The sequence below is a fragment of the Lepidochelys kempii genome, chromosome 10, assembly GCF_965140265.1.
Source record: "Lepidochelys kempii isolate rLepKem1 chromosome 10, rLepKem1.hap2, whole genome shotgun sequence".
In the NCBI taxonomy this organism is placed as follows: domain Eukaryota; kingdom Metazoa; phylum Chordata; order Testudines; family Cheloniidae; genus Lepidochelys; species Lepidochelys kempii.
In genome coordinates, this window is record NC_133265.1 from 55,220,805 (window position 1) to 55,247,182 (window position 26,378).

The following is a 26,378-nucleotide window of genomic DNA, read 5'->3' on the forward strand; positions in this document are numbered from 1 at the left end:
GCCATTATTGCTTGATGTCCCAGCCTATAGATAAGGCATTAAAAATGAATTTCTCTCGAGTGTTGGGCCATATGGCTTCCAATGCAGTCTCTGGTATGCTTGGGCTTACTGCCGACACAAGGGAGACTTATGGCATGACTGCAGCTATTGTGTGATATAAAGGTGCTTTGGATTAACACCGTTATCCATATTGTTTCATAGATCCTCAGAGTTTTTTCATAGACTACTGATTTTTTTCCATTGTTTAATATTGTAGAATTCAGTCGAAATTTATTTACAACTATTTTATTAGGTCACGAACTGTCGAATTATATGCCATACAAGCCACCCCAGTGATTAGACTCGCAACTTTACTATGGTTGTGAAAGGATGCTTCACTTAGTCTCTTCTTAGTCCCCCAGTGGAGAATTGTAGGCATCCATGAACACTGCCAGCTGTAGCAGATTAAATCTGAGGAAAATTAACCATGTTTATTTCATATCTTTTTCTGCAGAAAAACTACAGCTCAACGCTGAGAGGAATCCCCCCATCGTTAAAGAATGGGATCATCAACGAGCAAGAGTTTCTTCCAAGAAGAAATTCACTGATACTAAAGCTGAAACCAGACTTTCTTCAGCAGATGGATAGCCAGACCAATAGCATGGAGCAGTATTTCAGAGAATGGTTCTCAAAGCCTGTTGATTTACATGGTGTAATTCTACCCCATCTCTCTGGAACACACATAAAACTGTGGAAACTTTGCTACTTCCGCTGGGTTCCTGAGGCCCAAATTAATAATGGTGGCTTTATTACTGCCTTCCATAAAATCTCTGTGCTGACAGACCAGGTAAACATGCTAAACCAGAGTCTTCGGCAGTACAAAAGCAGCTCTTCTTTGCAAGTGAACTGTTCAGAACTGGATCAAAGCAGGATGTACTTCAGAGCAAATGGTTTAAATGACACTGCTGGGACCCCAGATTTTCTCTCCTCCTCATTCCCATTTTCTCCAGTAGGGAACCTATGCAGACGGAGCATTCTGGGAACACCATTAAGTAAATTTTTAAGTGGTGCCAAAATCTGGCTGTCCACTGAGACACTTGCAAATGAGGACTAAGATATTGTGATGCTTAAACATTTGGGCGGAAATCGCAGACCACTGTGTCTTCTTTTAAGTTAACACTGCTAACTGCGGTATCTGAAGCTGTAATAATTTTATTTACAAATATTACATAAGTTTTGCACAAATATTTAAGAGCAAAGCAAATCATGCTTCAAATCGCACAATTTTATTTTCAGTAGGTGTCATGTAAACTTCTTGTCTGGTTTCTGACAATTTCTTCTGTGTTTTCTAGGTCTGGCTCATTATGTAAGATGCAGCGATTTCACTCACTAATGCAAAGGTTCGGTGTGGTCACTAATCAGGTTTTCTTTTTGTTTGCTATGTCTGTTTTCCCAGCGGTTGACTGAAGCTAATCTTATGTCAACACAGATTAGCAAATCAGATTGGTGAAAACAAACATCAAAGACATTTAGCATTAATGTAGACATATTGACTGGCCGTTGTAGAAGTCTGGGAACAAACTACTTTGTCACAGTACAGGTTTAGTAAGGACACATTTATATGCTTCCATACTATCTTGCTGTGACTTGGTTTACTGAGTGAATGTTGCACTGGTGCAGTGTGTACTGGTTTGTGTTTTCAGTTACCTATTAGAGAGACTATTCAAATTGTTGTTTAATGTCATGAGCTTGCCTTTAGTTCACAGGAACTGACTTCAGGACAATATGCACTGTTAACCTTAACATGTTCACTGTAGAGAATGTTATTGTAGCCTTAGAAGTGCCTTTAATTGGAATGAAATATTAGTAAGATGTGTCTAATGCACCATGAAACATTTTTTTTCAATATGTTAATGACCTGCCCACTAATGTAAACATAATTTCCATATTCTGATTCATAAAACAAACTCTGGAAATCACCAAAAAGCCATTTTCATTTAGCCTTCTGAACAGTGGAAACCTTAAATGGCAATATGCAAATTAGCAGGGAAGTTCTCTCTAGCCTAAAACAAGACTGATTTCCTGTCAGTCCCAGAAAATAAAGAATCTTATTCTACCACTCCTAGAACTACTTTGTTTCTTATGTGTCCATTTACAGGAGTGGAAGTTGTGCTGGGAAAGTCCAGTTTTTTTCCCTTGACACAACTGACCTAACTACCGAAGAGTTAGGGGATGGATTCTTTTGGCTTCCTCACACAACCCCCCCCCCCTTTTTTTTTTTTTAAGTATTGCTGTGAAGGTTTTTTCAGTTTTAAAGATAATGAGAAATCAAAGAGATTTTTCAAAATACCCTTGTTTTGCAGCAGGAAAGGGCTGGTTAGGAATTTTCCCATTTCTTTGGTTGAAGAAACATTACTTGAAGCTGAGCAGATCAATCAATGTGCCACAGTATTATAGTAGCCAATTTTTTTTTCCCCCCAAGAAGATCTGGTTCCTGCAAAGTCTTCCTCAAAATAGCTGAGAGGTACTAGAATAAGGAAAAATTACTCAGAAGTCTGTTGGAACAACAGGTTAGCTTTTCTGTTATCTTGGGCAAAGCTTTCCTGGGCCTGATACTTGGTATACAAGACCTCAACCTGTGTGCTGATTTTTGGTACCAAAAAGGAAAATAAATAAACCACTTGGACAGTTTTTATGGTATGAGCAGTAAAATAGATTTCCTAAAACAGTTAATGCTCATAAGAGTCCATTTTAGCATTACCAAAGTTTGGGGAGTAAATTACTTTAATAAGTACAAAGTGTTTGTTAATACATAGGATGTTAATCTTTGAAAAAAGAGTACAAGAACTACCTGTGTAAGGATTTCTAGCTTGTATTTTCAGTTCATACAATAATCTGTATTTTACATGCTACAGATATTCTTTTTGGTAAATATTATGCCTTTAAAAAAACTGCCTAAATATCTATTTACCAAACAGAACAGTTTTCAGAATTTGGGGGCTAAGCAAGCACAAGTGGTGTGTTACTGGTATCCAGGTTACTCTAAAAATCTGTTTTGTTGCATCCTTAGGGCCTGATTCTGAGTACTTAATCATTCCTATGTATTTGTTTTACCCTGTATATTTAATAGTTTAATGTACTGTTGAAAGGCAGTTCCTAATAATGTATAGTTCAGGACCTGCCCAGCTATGTAAACTGATTCATTTCCCGTGGTAAAAAGCTGCCTTACTGACAATACCGACTGCTCTGAACTTACCTAAGGGCCCTTACGTCTTGCAAGTAGCTCTGCGGACTGAGTACATATCTACAGCTATCTTCCCTACACACAAGCTCACATCTCTTTAAAGTCTTGTTGGCAATTTTAAAATTAGGTACTATTAATACCATTAGTGTTTCGTAAGAGTAGAAAAACTATAAACGAGCTTATTTTTATATCATTTGTTTTCTAACCACATGCAGTGCTTTGGTTGATAGTAGGCTGTTGTATCATGATTGTTTTGCTAGATTGTAAACAATATTAAGAACATAACCTAGTGAGATATGATATGCTGGTTGATGTGGTCAAAGAACAACTCTAATGCCTTTCGCTATTGCAGGTCATGGTGAGGTCAGAAGTCTCGGTAGTGCAATGTCATTAAGTGAATTACTGCCATCTACCAAAGAAATGCCTACAAATTTATTAACCTACTGAAGTGAGTGTGTGTATTTTTTTAAACATGCAGGTAAAATACCACTCGACTATTAAACCACCTTTGTGCTTTTAATGATGTGTGTGTAGTAGGATCAAAGGTTTTGGCTGTTAATCTCAGAGGGATAAATTAAAACCAAAACATTTCTAATCTTTTTATTTAAGAAAAAGGCTAAAACGTCAATCTGCATCTAACAAGAGACTGAACAACTGGTTTCCTAAATCCCATTGAGTGATAGATTGCTAATGGTGTTGCTGCAGCAGGTTACAGAGTTGACATTTTAATTGAAACTAAAACCTATGTGCCTAATGATGACTTACTGAATAAAAGTGTAGTTGCCAGGAGGAATACAAAACCCTGGCACTGAGGTTGTGAATGTGAAGTAAATTAGACTGTTAATAAAAGGTCATACCTTTCCACTGTCTTTCTCAGTTTATTTTACTGGTTTAATAAAAATGGTGCAGGAGTAGACGAGGAAGAGTCTGCAGAAAGATTACAAAGCAGCATTTGTTCTGTGTGGCCCATTTGATATTTTCTCAGTGACTGCGTCTTACTTTTTTTTTGCTTGTCAAACACACCCATGTTGCCACTCGGTGTTTTTTTCCTTCATTTGAGACTGTTGTGTCATTATTTGAGTTTGAAAAGGTCACACAAATAACCTACTTTGGTTAGATGAAGAGACAGTGTCTGAAGTAACTTTGTTTTGTTGCCATCAATATTGAGGCGTTAGAAAGATCTTTCTTTGGTGTTACCATTTTGCCCCTATAATCTCTGGAGTTGTGGATTCCCTGTGATATCAGTACATACAGTAGGTATCTAACGAGCTGCAAATTTGGTTCAATATTGGGTATGCAGGCACCACAGCATTTGTCTCTTTAAGGGAATAATAATATAGCATAAGTAGAAATACTATCCTCAATCATAAAATAGCGAACACTCATTACATCTCCATTTTTTTACTCCTACACTTAATATAGAAAGTTTATACAGGGGGCTGTATATCTTCTGTTAAAAGCTTAATATTATTCTCTTATTGTATGTCTGTTCTGAGCCTCCACTTAACCTATCCCTTATTTACAGCATTAGGTACTTTAGGGGGAAATAATCACCTTTCAGGGAGTTAATTCTTAGTAAACTGAACATTTGCACTCCCTTGCCCTTCTCCCCATTAGCTAGTGACTCTCAAACTGTTCCATGCATGGAAGTAGGACAGTTGGTGTTGGTCTCATGGGCAAGAATACTTCTTGGCACTTAACTCCAAAAGAGCAGACTTTGGTACTTAAAATGGTTCAATTGGCTGAGCAAAGTGAGACCCTACAGTCAATTTAATCTGTCTGTAAGGTGATAAGCAGTGAACAGTGCCTCTAATCACTTCCAAAAATATCAGGGATTGTTCTAGATCTCAGATAGGGGCTCACTGTATGCTCCTATCACCTGGTGACCAGGCTCATCAGCTTTAAGCAAGTCTGTAATTGTCTATAAATCAAAACTGGTTAATGCGAGCCATTACTACCTTGAAGCATCATCATCATAACCCTAACTCAGCTCTGCTCATTGTCCCACTAATCTACTACTCAAAGATTTATCTCACATGGTACATCATCTAGTGGTGTGTAATTACTAGCTAGCTTTGATTTAGTAAACCAAAAATATCAGTACAGCCATGGAGGTGTAAGGTGGCTGTCTGAGTAATGGAGGTGTGACCTTGAGCTGATTTGCTCATGCACATCTGCCCAAGATGGAAATTGCACATCCATGTAGCATTGTAGATGTACCTCGAGCCAGACAGAAATAAGAAGGGGGGCGGCACAGGTTGGATTGCCGGGAGGTGAAGGATGGAAGGCTTCTCCTCCTGTTTTTCCTATAAAACATGCTTTTGAGTTATAGCAGTTTAGGGCACATTTGATGAAACTCAGACAGCTGAAATATAGGCACAGCTGCCAGATTACCTTTGTTAGTTAAGATCCCCTAAGTCACCTCTGTTCTACTTAGAAGAAAACCATGAATTCTTCTTCCACTTTGGAGACCTGATTTACAGTAAATAAAATCTGTTTGTTCTTTACCAAAACAAGCACATCTTAAGAACTCCATTATTTCCATTGGTCAGGACCTAATTAAAAACACTTATCTAATGTCCTTAGTGGCAGGTGCTTAAAATAGGAGGCAACCATTAGCACATATTCATACTATTTATTTATTTTTTTAAAATAACCACCCCTCCTCTTCCAACATGTTCTAGACAGTTTTATTCAACTGAGGCGTTTACTTTTAGCTCCAACTGCAGCCACGTGACAAACTTCTACAGCAGCTCCCAGCTTCTTCAGTTCACCCAGCCAAATCATCTGTTTGTAGGAGAGGCGATCATTGGGACCCTTAACTTCCACCAGCTGAAATGTTAATGTTAAAAAAAAGCATTAATCTTATGCTTAGGTTTAGTAACTGAAAGCATCAACTAGGCACATAGTACCAGCTGTTTGGATAAGAGCATTTGTACCTTTCACTGTAAGAATGGCTGTTAAGAGGAAGCTGTTGCAGTTTTTAAACAAAATTTGAATGTGTGTTAAAGGAAGGCCATTAATTACAAAAATTAACTTCCAGTGTTTAATCATCAACCTCTGTACATAAGTTGTCTGTTAAAGGACAGTTAGTAACTGGATAGCTAAAGGTAAAAGTGTTACACTAGAAAATCCTATTGGTCAAAGAAACAGACTCTGGGACCTGTGTGTCCTGAACAACCAAGTTAAAGTATTTTATATAATCCACAATTCCTAGGGAACCGCTTCCAGCAGAACAAACAAGGCCTGTCTAGCTGAAGACCAACTTAAAATAGACATATGTTCCTGCAAAGTCCCAGACAGCTGGTTTTTGGAGTGATTCCACACTTAAAAAAGACTCCCACAGCCAGGTTCTGGCCCGTGTCCACTTTTAGTACCTCTTCTCTTGCCCTTTACAAGAAAAGAAATCTTCCTGGTGAATCTGCATGTTTAAAGTTACCATGCAACTTATCCCCTAGCAGCCCAACACATCATTTTCTGCTACAGCTATGCTACTCCAACCTCTGCCCACCCTACCTCAGGGGTGCTTCTCCTAGTTGCATTTTTAGGTTTATCTTCTATAGCAATGCTCTACTACTGGTGGGTAAATGCTATCCTCAGTAAACTGAATAGAACCTAAAACTATACCAAGTAACTTCTAGTTCAAGTAAAGCTTTCCTTACCACTTCTGGGAAGACCAGTTTGGTACAAAAGGAAAGTTTACAATCCACTCCAGTAAGCTCTCCCTCCCTCTCAATTTACTTTTCACAACTGTTAGCCAGCCACCAGGTTCCTTACAAGACAAAATTACATTTACCTTGCCTCTCTCTCTCTCTCTAGTCAAAATGGCTCTAATGTTATATCTGGACAAAACTAAGGCTTTTCAGTACACAGTTCTGGTGGAGGATCCCAGCAGGAAGAGTAAAGGCTTCTGCCACTCTGGCAATAAAGCTTATGGTCAGAAGTTCTTGTTAGGCAGAGGGGCCCTGTACTCATCTGCACAGAAAGATTCATTGGAAGTATTTCAAGACAGCTACTACCAGGCTAATGTGCTTCAGAGGACACAGGGTACTAAGAAGTGTTCACTTCCCTGCTGGTCACCTTTACTCAATCCAGGTGGTGTAGCAGAGCTACAGCACTTACATATAAATAATTGTTCATATGCCACCAGTCTGGAGCGCTGATGGAGTGGTTTTCCTTTAGTATACATACACCTGCAGTGCAGATTATTTGGGGGGAGAGTTTATTACCCACAGTACCTTTTCAGCTATCGTTAAAATTAACTCATAAATCCATACTAATCCATCTGTCTTTATAGCTTTTTTTTTTTTTTTAAGCTCAGGGCTACAGAAATTCAATACAAAGGTGACCCAATAATTCCAGACTGGTGTATGCAGATATCTTTACAAGTAAAAATTCTAGATTAGCAGTGTTGGCAGAAAACAATTAGGTACCCACAGCATGGAGCAGTATGCTTGATAATGAGGTAGTATGAATTTCCACACAACAGGACTAATGCCTACTTCTCCTGCATGTGCACAAACCAGAGCAACAGCACCACGGTCCTGCACTGTAAAGTACGTTCCTTTAATACATGCCCTGCCAAACAGGGCAAGTTCAGCTACCCAGTGTCCCTGGGAAGAACTCTAGCAATGAACATTCTACCCACTCTCGGGTTTTTATTCCTCTGTCCGCCTGGGTGTTCACTGAAGACCTGCGTGTGGGATGGGAGTAAAGTAGCGTTTGATTACATACCACAGTCTGAGTAGAAGCTGCAGAACACGCAGAGCTATAGTCAGCAGTATGTGTAGCACGACCTGACCTCTCAACATTACTACATTGAAATTACTGCAAAGCAATCATGTGTGGCCTCTGAACCATTTGGCATTCATCCACAGAGACCTACTTGGTCATTTAGTGCTGGCTCTCTTCCAACTAATAAACTTCATTAAAAGGCACGCTAAGATGACATCAATATTTTCCATATAAGCAATTGCTACAGTGTTATGCCAAGCTAGTGCACAGGTCTATGAATAGCCTGTGGGCCACAATACACAAAAGGTTTGAAGACTCCTGCTATGACAGATGGAAGCTTTTCTTTTACTTCCATGCCATTTAGGATCAACTGAGTATTTCAGTTTAAGTTCAGGGGAATATCCCTAGTATGCTGCTTTCATGCCAAAGACAGGAACATACCTTGAAGCAGTGCTCTTGTGTACTCCACACGACTAGGTCAGGAAGACCCCCTCTGCAATGGCGCAGATCTTTGGAGAGCCTCCTACATACACCACTTAGAAAAGGTCCCCCAAAGCAAGACACTAGACTCTGCAAGTACATTAATAAAGAAGTGTCTTTATCTTGCCATTTCCAGTCTTGCAAAAGTAAGCCAACTTTATGCCATTTCTCTGATTTCTTCTTTGCCATTTGCTTAACACACCTCACATACTCCCTGCAACTAGCCTCCTCCGACATTCCCAGCTTTGGTACAGGAAAACTGGCAACAGGGTCAAAGAGTACTTCTATGGGCAGGGTTACACTACTGCGGTAAATCAATCTAAGTTACTCAACTGAAGTCGACATAGTTAGATCCACTTACTGCAGTGGCTACATTGCACTGTGTCGACAGGAGAGCACCTCCCATCGATGGAGTACACAAATCAATGGGAAAGTACTCTCCCATTGATTTAGTGTGTCTTCACCAGACTCGCTAAATCAACATTCGCTACATCAATTTCAACAGAGCCGATCTCATACATGTAGACATGCCCTAAGGACCAAAACAGAACACTGGTCTAAGCACTAGCTTAAGACTTGGGGGACCTAGATTGCCACAGAATTCCAGTGTGACTTTGAGCAAGTTGCTTAGTGCCTCGGATCCCCATTTGTCAGATGGAAATAACAGCACTTCCCTAACTTACTGGGGTGAACACTAAGTATTGAGGTGCTCAGATACTATTGCAATGGGAGCCATCCAAGTCCCTAGATGGCTAGACACAATTGTGACTTAACACTAAGGGCTGGATTCACAAATGGAATCTCTCTCTGGCCCAGTGTTGAAGCTGTTTCACTGTGGATAAATAATGAAAGAATCATTGGACCAGATTGAGAGAGAGCAAGCATGAGGATGACACTACAGGCTGATGGTTAGCACACTCAGCTGGGAGGTGGGAGACCCAGGATCCAGTGCCCTTCTCCAAGGACTTTTTAAAATTATTATTGCAAAGGGGAACAGCTTCAACAGGAGAGACTGAGGGAGCCCCTCATCAGAATATCCCATAGTTCAGTGGTTAGAGCACTCACTTGGAGGGTTTCTGAGTAGCAGCCGTGTTAGTCTATATTCGCAAAAAGAAAAGGAGTACTTGTGGCACCTTGGAGACTAACAAATTTATTTGAGCATAAGCTTTCATGAGCTACAGCTCACTTCATCGGATGCATGGAGGGGTGACATCACTTGGAGGGGTGACAGATACTTACTGAAATCCCTTCTTGTCCTCAGGTGGGAGGGAGACTTGACCCAGGTGAGTACCCTAACCAAAGTTATGGGGGAGGTGGATCTCCCCACTGCCCCGCTTTTTGCCAAAACAGCACAGGGTCTAAACGCCCTGAGAAGGTTCCCCCGTGAGAATCCCAAGCTGAGGAAGGTGCCTCCCTGCAGCTCAAATTTAGGCACCTATCTCCAAGAGGAGTGGGGCTTAGCACACTTCTCTCCCCTTGACATCCCTCATTGGCTGGCTTATGCGAGAAGCCACCCAGTATGCTGACTTTTGCGAATCCTATTCTGAGATGCCTTCCTCCGCCCCCACTCATTGTATAAGAGCCTAGGCACTGAACTCAGGCTTTGTGAATCCCAGTGATGGTGTTTTCCACAGTATGCATCTGATGAAGTGAGCTGTAGCTCACGAAAGCTTATGCTCAAATAAATTGGTTAGTCTCTAAGGTGCCACAAGTACTCCTTTTCTTTTTGCAAATACAGACTAACACGGCTGTTACTCTGAAACCTAGGTATCTAAAAGTTAGGCATGGGCATACTCGGGGTCACCAGGCCTGGTTCCTTAATGAATCTAGGCCTAAGTGTGATAAGATGTTTGCTATTTTACCTGAGCCTGCTGGAGGGAAGTAAACCGGTCCCAACTAACTAGTGCTGCTGCTTTTCCCTCTTGAGCATTCCAGACATTGGCAATCATCTCTTTCAGGGTCTCTGAGGAAGCTGCGTACAGTAGCTGGAGTCTAGATTCAATGGCATCCCTCCTCTTCTCATAGAAGCTGTCAGTATACAAATCCAGGGGGAAGGCCTGTATGGAAATGGAAACACACTCCTCAGTAGCTGGAGTCTGACAATTCAAGGGCACTTGGAGAAATGGAGATTCTGAAATTGTAAATGCTCTGTTTTGAATATTGGGCTACAATTTAACTTGCAGGTTTAAGAGAAGTAATTTAAAAACACAGCAGTCATCGAAATCTTGATTTAATGGAATAGGTTACACTTGCACTTACACATTTAAGATTACTGCACCAAACACTAGCCACATTCAAGAGCCTACCTAACATACTGGCCTAATGAACCACAGCATTTAATTAATAAAGAAGAGTTATTTCTAGGATCTTGCTAATTTAGCAATGTTTAACCTAAGAGGCTCCCCTTTTACCCATACATACCTCAAGGTCCCCAAGAGTAGCGAAGAACCTGGGGCCCCTATTGGTACTACTAAACCGTTCAGGGTAATAGTCTGCACCAAGAATGTAGACACAGAAGAAAATTTTCCCCCTTGAAATGAGTGACAAAGAAAATGACAGTCTGGGGAACATGCATTTCCAGAAAGTGTATTGAAATGTCAAACATCACTACAGTCTGCATGGCACCGTGCCAGTCCATAAGATGGGGAGAGAGCAATGGTTCTATTTTTCTGTCTGCAGAGAGAACAAAGGCTCTACAGAATAGATGGTTTTTCAAGCAGAAAACTCCCAGCTCCCATATTCTCAGAGTTCCCTCCCCCTATCAGTTGCCCATCTAGTCTCTCATCCATGTGCTCGCTGCATAGTGATGATGACTGAAGTTTGGATTTCTGATTCACACTTTCAGAGCACTTCAGAGATCTGGATTTCAATCTTACTCCCTTTGCCGCTGCATGTGAGCTCAGAGCACAGTGTAGGAACCAGAAGCAGGGAAGGAAGAATAAAAGACGGGGGGAGAGGTGAGCGTTCAACCTCTTCTCTGCTGAGGCATGAGTCTCCTGCCACCTTTAAGCTGCATTAACAAATGAAACTTGCTACACAAAGGGCCAGGTACAAAAACGCTAAACAGACAGCGCTGTGTTTGGTTAAATCCTGAGACATCCTGGTTATAAGCAGGTTCTGAGAGTTTGTTTTTTTTTAATTGGGAATGATGTGTGTATAATAAGATTAATTTTATAAAAGGGAATGGATTTATGAAGGGATGAGCTTCAGTAGAGTCTAAGTATTGAGGAAAGGAACACTGGCAGAAATCATCGAAACTCACACAGACCACTCACTCACTCTATGTATGTTTGCACTAAGTTAGAATCATGAAATTTGGTATATTCACATATCTGCCTCTGAACTCAAAGAAAAGCTGACTTCCCGTCAGAGGTCACCAAAAGATTAATTTCTAAGGTTTCAAGCATTCTATGGCCTTACATATGTATTAGAGGGCATGAGGCCTCCACTCTGGACAAATGATGAACATCAAAGGTCTTCAGTTCTAGTCAGATTTTAGTCAAGAACAATCACCAACGGTAAGTGAATGCTGCACACTAACTGTGCCTGCCAGGGCAAACTACTATCAACTAGCAATGAAGAACATTTCAGTAACAGGATACAACCTGCCATCAGATAAAACACTGTGAATCTAGAACAGACTTTAATAGATGTTTATCATAATTATCTCTTTTTAAACAAACCTTTGGATAGAGAAAAATACCCTTCACAAATACCTGATAAGAATTTCTGAAAACATCTGGTATGCCATCCATGAAAATAATGTCCCACATTAGAAGGCTATAGAGTGTACTAAACGTGGACCCTTCTCCATGAATCCCTGAAGGACAAAAATCACATTCAGATTTTCAGTCATGGAAACAAAGATATGCACATTTCAATCTCTGAGTAGTTAAAGCAACCTCACCTGAAATACAGAATAAAATGTTTAGCAAGAGCAAAGTATCATGTTCAGGATTACACATACACGCTATCAACAGACACTAACACTAAACAAAATGTAGTAAAATGCATTTTAATGGCATTGATATCACTTTCACAATTTCCTAAGGGTCTTTGTTTAATGCCAATATAATTGACTAAAAAAATTTAATCAAGGCAAGACCCTTTTGAAGGTTACCAAATAACTACATTTTGGACATTTCAAAGCCTTAAGAATCTTGTCTATTACCCAAAACAAGCTACACCGAAGGTTGGCTGCTCCACTCCATTTTAAAGGGGATTTCAAGGAAGTTTAGTTTCATGGCTGTCAGCACACACTATCTTCGTGTAGACAAGAGTAGGGAATCTGGCAACACCCACTAATACACCATGTAGCATGCATGATGTCACTTGCTGCTCCACCATTCTCTATAACTTCCTCACTGATTCACTGGTCCAACAAATGCTTCACTTGGTTCCCCACTCCATTGTTTGGATCTCTGGCTATGATGAGAGTTTTTACAAAGCCTGACTTCTTGGTTCTCCACTAAGACACAATATTTTTAATGGCTGCCTACTCTGTTATACTACACTCAGATTTTTAGTGCCAAGATACAGATAAAACAACAAAAAGATTACTAGTCCCCTAATCCTTCTGAAACTGTGGGGATTATGGTAAATTTCACAAAGTTATGAGCAACTGAAAACAGAATAAAGGAATCTGTTATGTGACATTAACTAAAGCAGTTGCTGATGCTCTTGCTATAACAGAAGTATGTATGTCTACTGTTAATTGCAGTGACCCTGAAATGCCAGAAGACTAGGAAGAGATGATCATCTAGTCTAGATAATCATAATGGGATGTCTATAAAATCCTTTTCTATACAATTTCCTCAGTGGCACTCTTGCTCCTGCTGGCACTCAGTCACTTACAGTTACAGCTTTTGGAATCCCGAACTCCTACACATGCGTGAATTACACTATTTTAAGTAAAAGCCTATTGATCTGAAAGACAAGATGAGAAACTTCCAATGCACTGGGAGATCTAGAAAGATAAAGGAATATTTTTTTTCCATTTCAAAACGGCAACTGGGATGTGGAGGAGAAAAGGAATCAAAGTCCAGGAGAAAGGCTCTAAAGTCCAATTTCCAGCTACTTTTAGGAAGGAAAAAAAATCAGCACCGTTTCACTGACTTTCAAACAATGGGAGCATTAACTGCTAAAACTGGGTTAAAAGACTCTTTGTTGCTGATACTCCATTCCTTAACATTATTGCATTGGCATAAGAGAATTGTTACTATTACCCTGATCAAAGCCATTCTGTCTGTAATGCGTTAATGCCAGCTCCTCAACTGAACACATGATTGTGGACAGAGTGAAGTCTTCTCCTTCCTCTTGATCATCATCGTCCTCTACTAGAAACACAGATTTTCCCACCCCTGTCTGGGGACACATTTTTCCTTTGATTGTAACCTGAATACATCAAAACAGCTAGTTAATATCCAATATTAAAGGTGAACAGCCTTATTTAAGTATCTTTACCTCTACTAAGGGATACACAGCTCCCTAGCACTGCTTTTACAAAGAGACACAAACTTCCAAAAAACAAGTGAAATATTGGTCAGCTAAAAATAAAGAATTCATAGTTTAAGCTGCCATTTTCTGGACAGCCATTTGCTAATGGAGTCAATTTTTGGATGACAAAATCAGACTGAAATGGCAAATGTTCATAAAGGAACCACACTAGCACAGCTTGTGAGTTGAAGGGAATGTCAGAAGTCAGGATACAGGGTAGACTCCTGTCCCAAGTGAAGTCAATGACAAACCTTCCACTAATTTCACCAGGGACAGGATTTCACCCATAATATCTAGCAGGTTGCACACACAAAAAGCATTTAACTATGAAGTTAATCAAGAAGTAAATTCCTGCTCATCTTCTTGGCAAAATTTCCCAAAATCAAATATTAACACACCATGGGACTGATCCTTGCCCACTGAATACTGACGTACACCTGTGTACAATAGGTGTGATGTCCTACCACTATGGTTTGGTGTGCTTTACACGCACTGTGAACAGGTGTAAATGACTACACAGGGCAGGGGAGAATGAAGCATAATAATATCCATTCTAATGTAGAAGTTCCTGCCTCCAGTGGATCACAAACCTGATTCTACCAGTCCTGCATTCTCACAAGCCCTTCAAAGAGGGCGAATAAACCCCCAATGAAGTTGGTAATATCTACCCGCATGTTACATATGGAAAACTGAGGCCCAGTGAGATTAAAAGTCATTCAGTAAGTCAGAAGCACAGTCTGGAAGGGAGCCCAGGAAACTTCTGGACACAGACAGCAACGTTTTATAGCTTTACTGGTAAGCTGGGTCAGATCTACAGTTAGTATAAATCAGCACAGCTTCACTGAAATCAGTGGAGCTCTGCTGATTTATACCAGTTGAGGGCTGGGCCCATTGTGTTACAGAGTATGTAATACAAATGCAGTGAAGTACACACACACACAGTTTCCAGCATTACCATCCCAGTCAGAAGGAAAAGACTGCTGGAATTGGTAGGTTCTCAGGAACCAGTTTAACTCACATGTGTAACATCTTCCACAGTTATGACAGGCAGCTCCTGAAAGAGGCTCCTGAACTTCTTGCAGCTTGGTGAGTCTCTCAATCGCAGTGCACGTTGGTAGAGAGAGAGTCGATGGCCTGTGCGCACAAATGGATCTGACAGCCCTTTTCTAATGCACTCAATAGCCTAGGAACGAAGAAGATTTCAGGTAATGACCTGGGAAGAATATATGAGTCTATTTCTACTGAGCCTTAGGGAACATCTTATTTAAAGAGCACAAAGAAGGAAAGCAACAGAGAATAAAGAATGGTGTTAAAGGGGAATCTATTTCCTTTCTTACTCTTATTATACTGAAGAAACTCCTTTTAAGTGATATTTTGCACCAGCAAAATAGCAGAAGACAGTTTTAGAGTTACTAGAGTTACTCCCCATTTACACAAGTGAAACACGAAACTAAAATCTTCCCAAAAGAGTACTTGGAAATGATAACTTCTATTCTGTAAATGGATGCAATTAGAATGAAATATTTTAAGTGTCTAATACTTAATTCAAAAACTAAACTAAAAATGCTCATGCCATATACTTTTGACAAAGAAAAAATGTGGCCAGGCTTTTCCCCCACCACCCTAAACCACTGCAACGCACTTAAATGTACCAGCTAAGCAAACAACGACCTGGAGAGAATCAAAGTAATCCATTCAGAGTAAGTGGCGGGCAGGAACGAAGAGGTGGGTGCCACTGAACATGCAGGATTTAATGCATATAAGTCTTGATTCCCAGCATTGCTATCTGGTAGTAGCAGCCAGTTAATCTGGGCCAATTTTTCAACAAGGTGACCCAGCTATTTTAACAGCAGTTTAATTCAAGAACAGGTATGCTAGCTCATGGTGCAAATATATGGAGGGTAAAACTGAGCCCAGCATAGGCCCTCTGCACTACTTCAGTCTTACGAATGGAAAGATGGTCTGAAGGTTGAGGCACTAAATTGAGACTTAGGAGAACAACTGATGCATCCGATGAAGTGAGCTGTAGCTCACGAAAGCTCATGCTCAAATAAATTGGTTAGTCTCTAAGGTGCTACAAGTACTCCTTTTCTTTTTAGCAGAACTTGGCTCTGCCACAGACTTTCTGTGTGACTGTGGGCAAGGTACTTCATACTTCTAAGGGCATGGCTACACTTGCAGATGTAGAGCGCTTTGAGTTAAACCAGCCTTCGCAGAGTGCAGTAAGGAAAGCGCTGCAATCTGTCCACAATGACAGCTACAAGCACACTGGCATGACCACATTAGCAGCTCTTGCAACAGCCACAGAGAGCAGTGCATTGTGATGGATATCCCAGCATGCAAGTGGCTGCAACGTGCTTTTCAAATGATGGGGTGGGGGTGGAGTGTGACAGGGAGTGTGTTGTGTGTAGGGGGGGGAGAGAGAGTGGGTTTTTGGGGGGCTGAGAGAATGTCAGCATGCTGTCTTGTAAGTTCACATAGCAGCAGACCCCGCTCACTGCCTCCTTCCCTCACACACAGCATTCCACACTAATGATTGCTTTGTCTCGGAGCAGATAAGCAGCCGGCTGTCAGAAACAGAGCTTTCAAAGAGCACATCCGCATTCCTGCAGCGATTCCAAAACAACGACAAGAGTGGCCACTTGACTTAAGGGGATTATGGGATGTTTCCAGAAGCTGATCAGAGTGCAGTAATGCAACACCTCGTTCACACTGATGCCCAGGTGTTTCAGCCAAGGCGTACCAAGTGTTAATCTTCTTGCCGAGGTGGAGCACCAGGAGCGTGCTAGCCGTGGAGTCAGAGCACTTTACGTGCCTTGCCAGTGTGGACGGGTAGCGAACTAGGGTGCCCAGGGCTGCTTTAATGCGCTCTAACTTGCAAGCGTAGGCAAGCCCGCAAGCCTCACTCAGTTCTCATGTAAAATGGGAACACTAATGTTTCCTTTCTCACACCTTCTATTTGTCTTATATTATTTAAACTGTAAACTATTCAGGGCAGAGACTCTCTCTTACTATGTGTATATATAGTGCCTAGCAAAATTGGACACTGATGAAAGTCAGGATTTGTAGGAGCAACTATAACACAAACAACAACAGATCAGCTGCCAGGCAGCTACAGCCAGTCTCAGCTCCATCTGCAAACCAGGGAGAGAGATTTTGCACCAGCTCTGAGTGGGCTGATGCAGATGGGGTAGGAGAAGGGCAACTGGGTCACACTCAGACTTTGTCTACACTGTGGCAGCACGGAGGATATGTGTAGCTCCAAGCTGCAGTGAACAGCAGGCTGCATCCACGCTGCAATGTGTAGCTATACACATCAGCAAAAATCTCGGGGGGGGGGGGGGGGAGGAGGGCAGGAGGGAAAGGCTCTCACAGCAGGGAGCTGCAAATCCTTTCTCCACTGCCTCCCCTTGTCAGAGCGTTTCCCACGCCTATCAGCGGGGAGGCAGCAGGACACTAAACTGCTAAAAACAGTGTAGGCGAGGCGGCGCTGCTGCTGCACACAGAGAGCCATGTAGTGTATATACCTCAAGGTTATGGTGTGTCTTCACTCGCCAAAGCAGTGCCTCACCAGCTACACTGCTATGTATATCATTGCTGGGGGTGGGAGGGTGCCGTGCATGTATTCTTCACCCCACCGTAAATGTAGACGTAGCCTTAGGGGGCTGAGCCACAAAATTTGGAGCACACAGACTTCTGCTGCTGGCTGCTTTACCACAGTGATGTCTCATGCACCAATAGCAGCACCTGCTTACTGAAAGTAGGTGGAAGTCAAAGGAAGACCCAGACCTGCAAATTGGTGCCACTGGTTCCACCACAGTCTGCTGCAAATGTCTGCCGAAAAGTGCTGGAGAGTTCTGTAAGGTCTTATATAATCATTACATCCAAACATGCTATGCCATTCCCAAGCTGTTACATTTCTCTCCCTTGGCCACCTGCCAACTAATCACTTAGAAACCCAAGCACTAGTCTCCATGGACACGGTGTCTCTGAAAGCCTGAATTGTATCAGGCAGCTAGAAACTGGCAAGTTTACCCACTGCACAATTAATTTGCTTTTAGAAACTCACCCCATGGAGGGGCAAGGATGTCAGGCAAAAGCGGACCAAATCCCTCCCCAATGTACTTCCAATACAGGCTCCAGAGTTCCACACAGTAGGGATAAATATGGCCCACCACATGTCCTTTACAATGCCTTATTCCGGATCCTAACTTCTCACTCAATCTGAGACTGATGGGCTGTTTTTTCTCTGCGTGGATTTTGGGCGTAGTTCAGAGTTGTGGCATGGGAACTCAAGGGCTAAGGCACGGGCAATGTTGCCCCTGGAAGAGCTGTTTGTGGGGAGTGATTCTGGGACCCCTAGATCTAAAAGCAGGAATCTCTACTACTTGAGCTAATGGACCAGGTGACTTATGAGGAGAGGCTGAGGGAGCTGGGATTGTTTAGCCTGCAGAAGAGAAGAATGAGGGGGGATTTGATAGCTGCTTTCAACTACCTGAAAGGGGGTTCCAAAGAGGATGGCTCTAGACTGTTCTCAATGGTAGCAGATGACAGAACGAGGAGTAATGGTCTCAAGTTGCAGTGGGGGAGGTTTAGATTGGATATTAGGAAAAACTTTTTCACTAAGAGGGTGGTGAAACACTGGAATGCGTTACCTAGGGAGGTGGTAGAATCTCCTTCCTTAGAGGTTTTTAAGGTCAGGCTTGACAAAGCCCTGGCTGGGATGATTTAACTGGGAATTGGTCCTGCTTCGAGCAAGGGGGTTGGACTAGATGACCTTCTGGGGTCCCTTCCAACCCTGATATTCTATGATGATGATGATGATGATGAAAGTGGTAGCAAAGTCAAACCTCTGTTCGTAGTCTAGCCACTAAGAGGGCACAGAGTGTATGTCTACCCTGCAGCTGGGAGTGTGCCTTCCACCCTTGGGTAGACAGACTGGCACAAGCTCAGCTTTAGTAAGTACACTAAAAATAGCTGTGTGGAGGTTGTGGCATCAGCAGAGGCTCGTAGGCCAACCGTGCTCAGGCCCAAGGGATCAGGTCGGTCCAAGCTCAGGGAGCTAGCCTGAACCTCAGTCAGTGCCACAACAGCTACACTGATATTTTTAGTGCTCTAGCTCAAGCCAAGCTAGCAGGAGTCTGTCTCCCTGGGTTGGGAGACACATACCCAGCTGCTGTATAGTGTAGATATAGCTAAAGAGCCACACTGGCTTCCACTTGCCAAAAGTTCTGCCCCTCACGGAGCAGCAAGTAACAAGGCCAGTTCTCTCTGGGCTTTACTAAATTTAACCCTTTGGTGTGCCATTTTTCAGGTAATAGTAAGTTTACTATCTATTGGTAACACTCTTCTTATACCATTTCTACTAGACGTTCAGAGCACTGAGCCCACTATTCTCTGGGTTGTCTAGTGCAGGCCCTATTGTGGTGCAGCAGACTAGGCAACATACCAGGCCAAACAGTGTTAATTCAGTTTGTGAGATTGCTTCTTTTGGCACCTCAGGACTCTGCCATGCTTCTTCACAGCCCAGGCTCCGTCTACACGTCACTCTGGTATGACGGCACTTATCTCCCACAACCTCTCCAAAAAACCAGAAATCCTCTAGCGAGTGAAAGCACATGGATAAGCGGCCTGGCAGACTTACAGGGAAAGAAAATAAGGCATCCAAGCCTGCCCTGAGGTAAAAGTTACCCCTGCTCCCCATCAGGAACAGTCTATCTAACAGCTCCCACTATATATGCTAAAATAGCTCCTTGCCTGAGGAGGAGCTAAAGAGGCCTCCTTTCCAGCTGCCTCTCCTCAACATGGGGGCAGAGATTTTAACAGGAATACCCCCCTCCTCTGCAAAGGCTCTCCCTGCCTCTCTGTGGAGCAGCCTACCAACCTAGTGCTCCTCCACCCCCCAATGTCGCCAATATAGCCCAGTGATCAGAAGAGAATGGGTTAACACTGACCTGAGCTGCTATAGTTTGCCAAGGGGAGAGAGGGGTGCTTCCTTTTTCAATTGAGTGGATTGCGGATTGTTGTGATAGCGAGGATTAAGAAAGCTGTCCCCTGAAATTGTGGGATACTTCTGGCTGACTCCCAGGACCGGAGTCAAGCGGGGCTGCATCTACAGTGCAAAGCAACAGGATTCGGGCCCTGGGTCACAGCTTAACTCAAGCTCAGACCCACCAACCCTGCAAGGTTCTGAAACCATGGGTTAGCACAATTGCAGTGTAGATGCCAGGGGGATTAAACTTGAGCCCGGGCTTATGCTGTAGTGTGAACATACCCAAAAACAAGTCCTACTGCACAAGAGAAGCCTATCAACTACCCTTGGGAACAGATCCATACAAAGCACTGATGGCAGGTGTAGACTACAAATTTTACATCAGCTCAGCTCCACCAATGCAGCTGTGCCACTGTAATGAATCTGGTGAAGACATCTAAACCGATGGGAGAAAGCTCTCCCAACACCTTAATAACTTCACCTCTGCTCTCCTGCCGACGTGGCATGGTCTACATGGGAGGTTAAGGTATAACTACGCTGCTCAGGGATTTAGATTTTTCACACTGAGGAATGTAGTTATACAGAAGTATGCAGTGTAGACCAAGCCTTAGCCTCTTACAGTGCCTTCCCAGCACTCCTGCTCATATGAAATACAAGCACAGTGTTTTTTAACACCTAGCTAGTACTGTTCTCCAGTGGTAGAGCATGCAGTTAAGGGATACCTGCTCAGTGCGTTTCAAGTGCTGGTGTAAATTCAGAGCCAGTCGATCCCACCATCGTCCTCTGCTGTCTATACAATACACTTCCTGAGACAAAAGATTCTGCAGCTCTTCCACGGCCTCCTACAGCAATGCAAAACTCTTCTATTAGATGACACAGCAAAGCAAGCTGAAGCATCATTATACAATTAAGCCAGTTACATTGCCCATAGCGCTGTAGTAACACAGTACTATTATCCTTCCACGTGTTTTGCCTCCTCCTCACTGGCTAATTTAACTCTCAGCAATTCTCAGCTCGAGTCCTTTTTACCCTTAACATCCCTTTCTATAACAGCTCCTATGAACATAGAGAGAGTCATTTAGACTTACAGGTCAACTGCAAAGAGGAAAATGCTTTTTCCCTATTTTACTTCTTTACGATATACAAAGAAGGTCTGAAAATTGCTTGCTTGTTTTTTGGTTAAAGAGGTTTTCCTGGTGTTTTTCTTTCTATTATAAATTTATGTTCCATGGTAGGGAACTCTTAAGCTGGAGATTCTTAGTCCTCAACTGAAGAGGCAGAGCATTTCAGAGTCAGCTTTCCCTCTCACCCTCAAGAGTATGTCTTTACAAGGGGTTAACAAAATCCAGTGAAAAGGAGGTATCTTTAAACAGTCTAAATAACAACCCCTCAGTGTTAGACTCTTGCCATGTAATAATCCCCAATTGGATCGGCAGCCTTCCACAGAGTCTTCCAGCTATAACAGCGAAGTCAAAACCTAATGCTATGCAAGAAAAAAAAAAGTGGAAAAAAAATGTTGAAAAACCTCTTACAGGCCTTATAGCTCCTAATGCAGGAAGAAAAATGGTACACTGTTTTTTTCTTCATAGGTTACCTTTAGGCAAAGCTGCACAAGATCCTATCATCTCTAAAGCTACACAACAGATAAAAACATCATTGACTATTCAATGTCAAATCCTTCTACAATATTCCTGTGAACTGTATCATTAATGAGGTCTGACACTGTGCAGTTCTAATGTATTAAGACTGCCACCCACGGAAAATGTAGGGATTTTATATCTGAGAGCCAGCTATAGTAATTTCATTACAGAAAGATTAGCAATTAAAAATGAACCACAGTCTTGCACCACTGCTTTACCTCATACATATGAAGTCTCTGCAGTATTTCAACCCCTCGAGAGAGGATCCTTGTATACATCCACCCAACCGTAAAATGTCGCAGATACTCAGGTAAGTCTCTATGGCATCTTAAAAAAAAGAACACATCAGAGATCATTAAAATAGGAATGACTATCCAAATCATTCAGACTCTTTCTTACAAAGCACACAAATAGTCAAGTGCTTATAAAAACAAAACACATGAAATATATTTAAAAATGCAGTAAAAAGAATATTAAGGTTGCAAAGTCTACCACTCCAAAGTTAGCACGTGACAGAATTAAGGTGGCTGGTGCAATGGTTTAATATTAATATTTTGGCAGCCACGTCCTTTGGTTCAACCACCAGTGAAACTAAAGATTCACAGATCATAGGGTCAGTTAAAAGAAAATTTAGTTCCATCATCTTTTTTGTTTGTTTTCTTTTTTTGTTTTTTACTTACAGGTGTTCTCTACCAAGACAGAAGGTCAGCTAGCAGACAAACAGCTGGACAAAAGGTCACTGGCTGAAATAGCTTTTCCTGTCCTAACAAATGTATTTAACTTACAGATATTAGCCATCTTTTTTTGATGGCATATACTATTCAAGGGCATGATCTCACTGAAGGGAAATTTTGCCACTGTCTTCAACAGGAGAAAGATCAAGCCCCCAAATGACCCTCCATGAATATGAGGTTAAGTCAGTTGCCATGAGAGTGAATATGATGGCAACCACAGGGCTATGATTTTCAACGTATCATCAAGCTACCAGACAAATAATTAAAATGGAAACTAATGAAGGACACTTGAACAATACATGTATGTTCAGTTCTCAGATCTTTAGTAATGCTTCCTGAATAACACCCATTTGGAAGTTTCAGCAGATGAATACTGAGTATGTTTTCCCATAACCTCTGGAACATTACTTTGTTCTTTGTGAATTTTAAAAATCTACTGATTGCTGTTTGCCTAGCAGCCATAAAGAGAAACTAAGACAAGTGAAAAATAGATTCTTATTCTCCTTCATTTTGGCATGTAGAATATGGAGCTGTTTCAGTGCTTTATCTTTGTCTACCAATTCACTCTGCACTTTTACAAAAAAGTATCTCCAATTTAAACCATTTAAAAGCTAAACAAATAAACCAGGAAGTTCAAAGCTTTTAAGAATAGTGAAACTGCTGAATTCTACAGGCTTGGGTTAGAAGAATCCAAACCTACTTCAGTAGGAGCTGCATCAAAAATGAGATCATGTATCTGCTAATTGCATGTGAATTTCAGCGTGCATTTCTGCTTTAGTACCTCAAAGAAGGATGATTTTTCAATTCATGCCAGGTTTCTTTTGCACACATATAGAGATATTTAGCTTCTGTCCAGTTCCCATTAGCCATTGCAATGGCTACATCATTTGACAAATGAGCAGCTGTAGCATATCTAACAAACAAAAAAACCCAAACCACAAATACAAAAATAAATATCAGGTACAGAGACAGTTTATAGTTAAAAATAACTCATTTCCTTTATACAATGTTATCTGATTTCCCTCCCACCCTCATCTCCCAAGGCATTAAAAAAAAAAACAACAACAACAAAACCAACCCCCAAGGCCAACTTTATTCCTGGAGTAATCTTCTGAAGTGAATGGACTATACATCAGGGTGCATTAAGTTTAAAATGTTTCTCCAGTATAAAACATTTATATACTGTTCTTCTCATTGTTCTATGAATTTATTCTAACAGCAGGCATTGCAATTTAATGAACAGCATTCATCAGCAGATGACCATGAAGCAATGAGGTAAGCTACTTTGATTCAGAATGTAAGGCCACCAAAATTACAAATTTTGGGAGGCTTCTTAGCAGACTCTATATTAACCAACCACAAATATACTGTTGTGTGTTTTCCTCTGGTCTTCTATATGCCCTATAATTTATGGCAATAGCACCGATAAGTTGACAAGGTATAGCCAATAATAGTGCTTATCTAGAAATAAACACACGGGTGTCATTGCCGCATTTCACATGCTGTCTCCATGAATCAGTTTCCAGATAGCCAAAGTTCCTCCTACCTGATGAGATCTTCTCTGTCCTGGAAGATTGCTGTTTTCCTATTTACTGTGTAACTGGGAAACACCATACGACCCATGTTTACCATAAGCACGGTGGAAAGCTGGCCTTGGCCACCACTAGCTGCTTCCTCATCCTCCATTGAATCAGTCAGTGAGAACAGCAGTAAAACTCGAGAAAATACTGCTCGGGGGCCTTTACAGACTCTGACAGACTTCCCAGAAAGGTCCTTAGCCCTAGAAGCCAAGCAAAATGTTTATCCAGATGTAATTTACTTCCAAACCAATTGTTATACAGCTTGATTTTCCCTACAGTATGAAGGAGCTTGAGAAACTACATAGCATACATGGTCTCTCATGAAAAGCCAGATATATGGACTTAATACATAGGAAATATAACATTTCAGTAAGTGAAGTGGAATAACCTGACAATATATATGCTCTACAAAAAGTAAGATTCTCTATCTGATAATGACTTGCTGTGTAACTTTGGACAAGTCAATAAAAATCAGGTCCTAAAGTGGAACACTCAAAATTGAAGGCACTGAAAATCAGAGGCCATTTTTGAAAATACATCCTTTCATTTCTCTGAGAATTTGCAAGACTTAATGTTAACCAAATGCTTTGAGATTTTCATATGGAAGATTCAGCAGAAGTGCAAAGCATTATTAATTATCATTATTGAACCTACATTCAAATTTATATTTAAACCCTTATTACAGGTTTTCAGTGAAGCTGACAGAAATCTGGACATTCAGCCTCAAATTTAAAATGCAGTCCCCACAATAATGTGCAATTTTTGCTGAAATACTGTAGTGGGGAACTTATGGCCCGCCGACCAAATCCAGCCTGCTGCTTCATTTCATCCGGCCGAAAGCGACCAGCATGTCCCTGCGGCTCCTAGGACCAGGGGCGATCAGGGAAGCTCCATGTGCTGCCCCTGCCCCAGCACCAGCTCTGCAGCTCCCATTGGCCAGGAACAGTGACTAATGGGAGCTGCAGGGGCAGCACCTGCGGGCAGTGCACAGAACCCCCCGGACCCTCCGCCTAGGGGTCAGACACACCAGCTGCTTCCGGGAGCAGTGTGGAGCCAGGGCAGGCAAGGAGTCTGTCTTAGCCCTGCTGCGCCACCAACCAGGAGCAACCTGAGGGTAAGCGCCGCCCAGCCGGAGCCCGCACCCCAAACCTCTTCTCCCAGGTTGGAACCCCCTCCCGCACCCAAACTCCCTCCCAGAGCCCGCACCCAAACCTCCTCCCACACTCCAACCCCCAACCCTTCCTGCACTCCAGGCCCCTTGGCCCCAGCCCAGAGCCCCCTCTCACACCCCAAACTCCTCATCTTCAGCCCCACCCCAGAGCCCTCACCCCTCCTGCATCCCAACCTCCCTCCCCAGCCCTGTGGGTCAATGGTCCCTGATAGAAAAAAGGTTCCCTATCCCTGCTGTAGTGGATAATTCTTCTATCATAGGACCTTGAACAGTATACAATCTTGTATATTCCACATATACAAAGGGCAGTCAAGGATAGAAGTCTGGCCATTATTGTGAATTTCACTGATATTTCTTTTCAGTAGAATGGTACTTCAAGAGTGTCTACAGCTACATTTCTTTTAATACAGTTTACAGATGAAAAATCCAAATAAAAAGAATTTAAACAATTGTCTAAATATATATCTATCTGCTAGACCATCACAGACTTCCCTGTATGTGAGAATGTAAACAATTATGGAAATGGTAATTACTCCATAATCCTAAAGATGCTATTATTTTAAATCCACATCCTGGTCCTGTGGAGAAGTAAAAATCTCATACTGAATAAATGGGTGGTGACAGTCCAATGTTGGGTGAGTAAATTTGTACAGAAATGTACATGCAAGAAAAAGTGCTTTAAGACAGATCAGTGGAACTTTAAGGTAGCAGTTTCATGTACAACTAAAGTAACGTTAGGAGTCTTTTGTAGTAAGCAACATTCTAGTACACATCTGTGCCACAGGCAAAATCCTGAAGCCTTTACATGAGACATGTGAATTTAACAGGACTACTCACCTCCAGGATCAAACCTATCTCATAAACCACCACTTACTTCAATAGTTTTATATCCAGCACCCAAAAAATATTTAGACAAGAAAAGCATACAAAGGACAAAGACACATTATATCACTTAACATGTTAAAGGGGGCATAGGGAGAGAGAGAGAGATGGGAAGAGAAGGAGGGAATTACAAGGGCTATTTTAGAAGTAAGGAAACTCAATGGGAACAACCATCCCCCAGCAATATAGAAGCTTTAGCCTTCTCTCTTAATAATATGAAAATCAAGAAAAAGGAAGGCAAAGACACATGTAAATAATAGTGGAACCTATAATGGAAACAGCAAGATGACGACAAAAATCTAGGGCATTTCCTGTATTTATTTAAAGGTGTCTGTCTCTCAGGATTTAAGACTTCCAGAAAAAGATTCTACAGATTTTCCCAGTAATGAGAGCAAGTCCAGAAGGCACAAATAAACTCGTTGAAAATAAATGTATACACTGATTCT

At 41.8% G+C, this 26,378-nt stretch overlaps 2 protein-coding genes across 12 annotated transcripts in view; one reads left to right on the forward strand and one right to left on the reverse strand.

Annotated features, from left to right (window-relative positions):
* Positions 1 to 4,084, forward strand: part of MTMR10 (myotubularin related protein 10) — a 66,752-nt gene extending 62,668 nt beyond the window's left edge. For all 3 annotated transcript variants that reach the window (XM_073303671.1, XM_073303672.1, XM_073303673.1), the window contains one exon: positions 494 to 4,084. In XM_073303671.1, the coding sequence (XP_073159772.1) occupies positions 494 to 1,093 (600 nt within the window). In that variant the 3' untranslated portion in view covers positions 1,094 to 4,084. The remainder of the gene's footprint in view (positions 1 to 493) is intronic.
* Positions 4,085 to 5,454: 1,370 nt separating this feature from the next.
* The window catches only part of FAN1 (FANCD2 and FANCI associated nuclease 1), a 43,835-nt gene continuing 22,911 nt past the window's right edge, over positions 5,455 to 26,378 (reverse strand). For 8 of the 9 annotated variants that reach the window (XM_073303667.1, XM_073303669.1, XM_073303664.1 and 5 more), the window contains 10 exons: positions 23,846 to 24,079; positions 23,081 to 23,212; positions 21,784 to 21,892; positions 20,648 to 20,767; positions 14,952 to 15,116; positions 13,663 to 13,831; positions 12,154 to 12,257; positions 10,300 to 10,494; positions 8,399 to 8,527; positions 5,501 to 6,055 (listed from right to left, as the gene is read on the reverse strand). In XM_073303667.1, coding sequence (XP_073159768.1) covers positions 5,918 to 6,055; positions 8,399 to 8,527; positions 10,300 to 10,494; positions 12,154 to 12,257; positions 13,663 to 13,831; positions 14,952 to 15,116; positions 20,648 to 20,767; positions 21,784 to 21,892; positions 23,081 to 23,212; positions 23,846 to 24,079 — 1,495 coding nt within the window. In that variant the 3' untranslated portion in view covers positions 5,501 to 5,917. Of the gene's footprint in view, positions 6,056 to 8,398; positions 8,528 to 10,299; positions 10,495 to 12,153; positions 12,258 to 13,662; positions 13,832 to 14,951; positions 15,117 to 20,647; positions 20,768 to 21,783; positions 21,893 to 23,080; positions 23,213 to 23,845; positions 24,080 to 26,378 lie in introns of all 9 variants that reach the window. The other variant, XM_073303670.1, reaches the window with a different exon arrangement.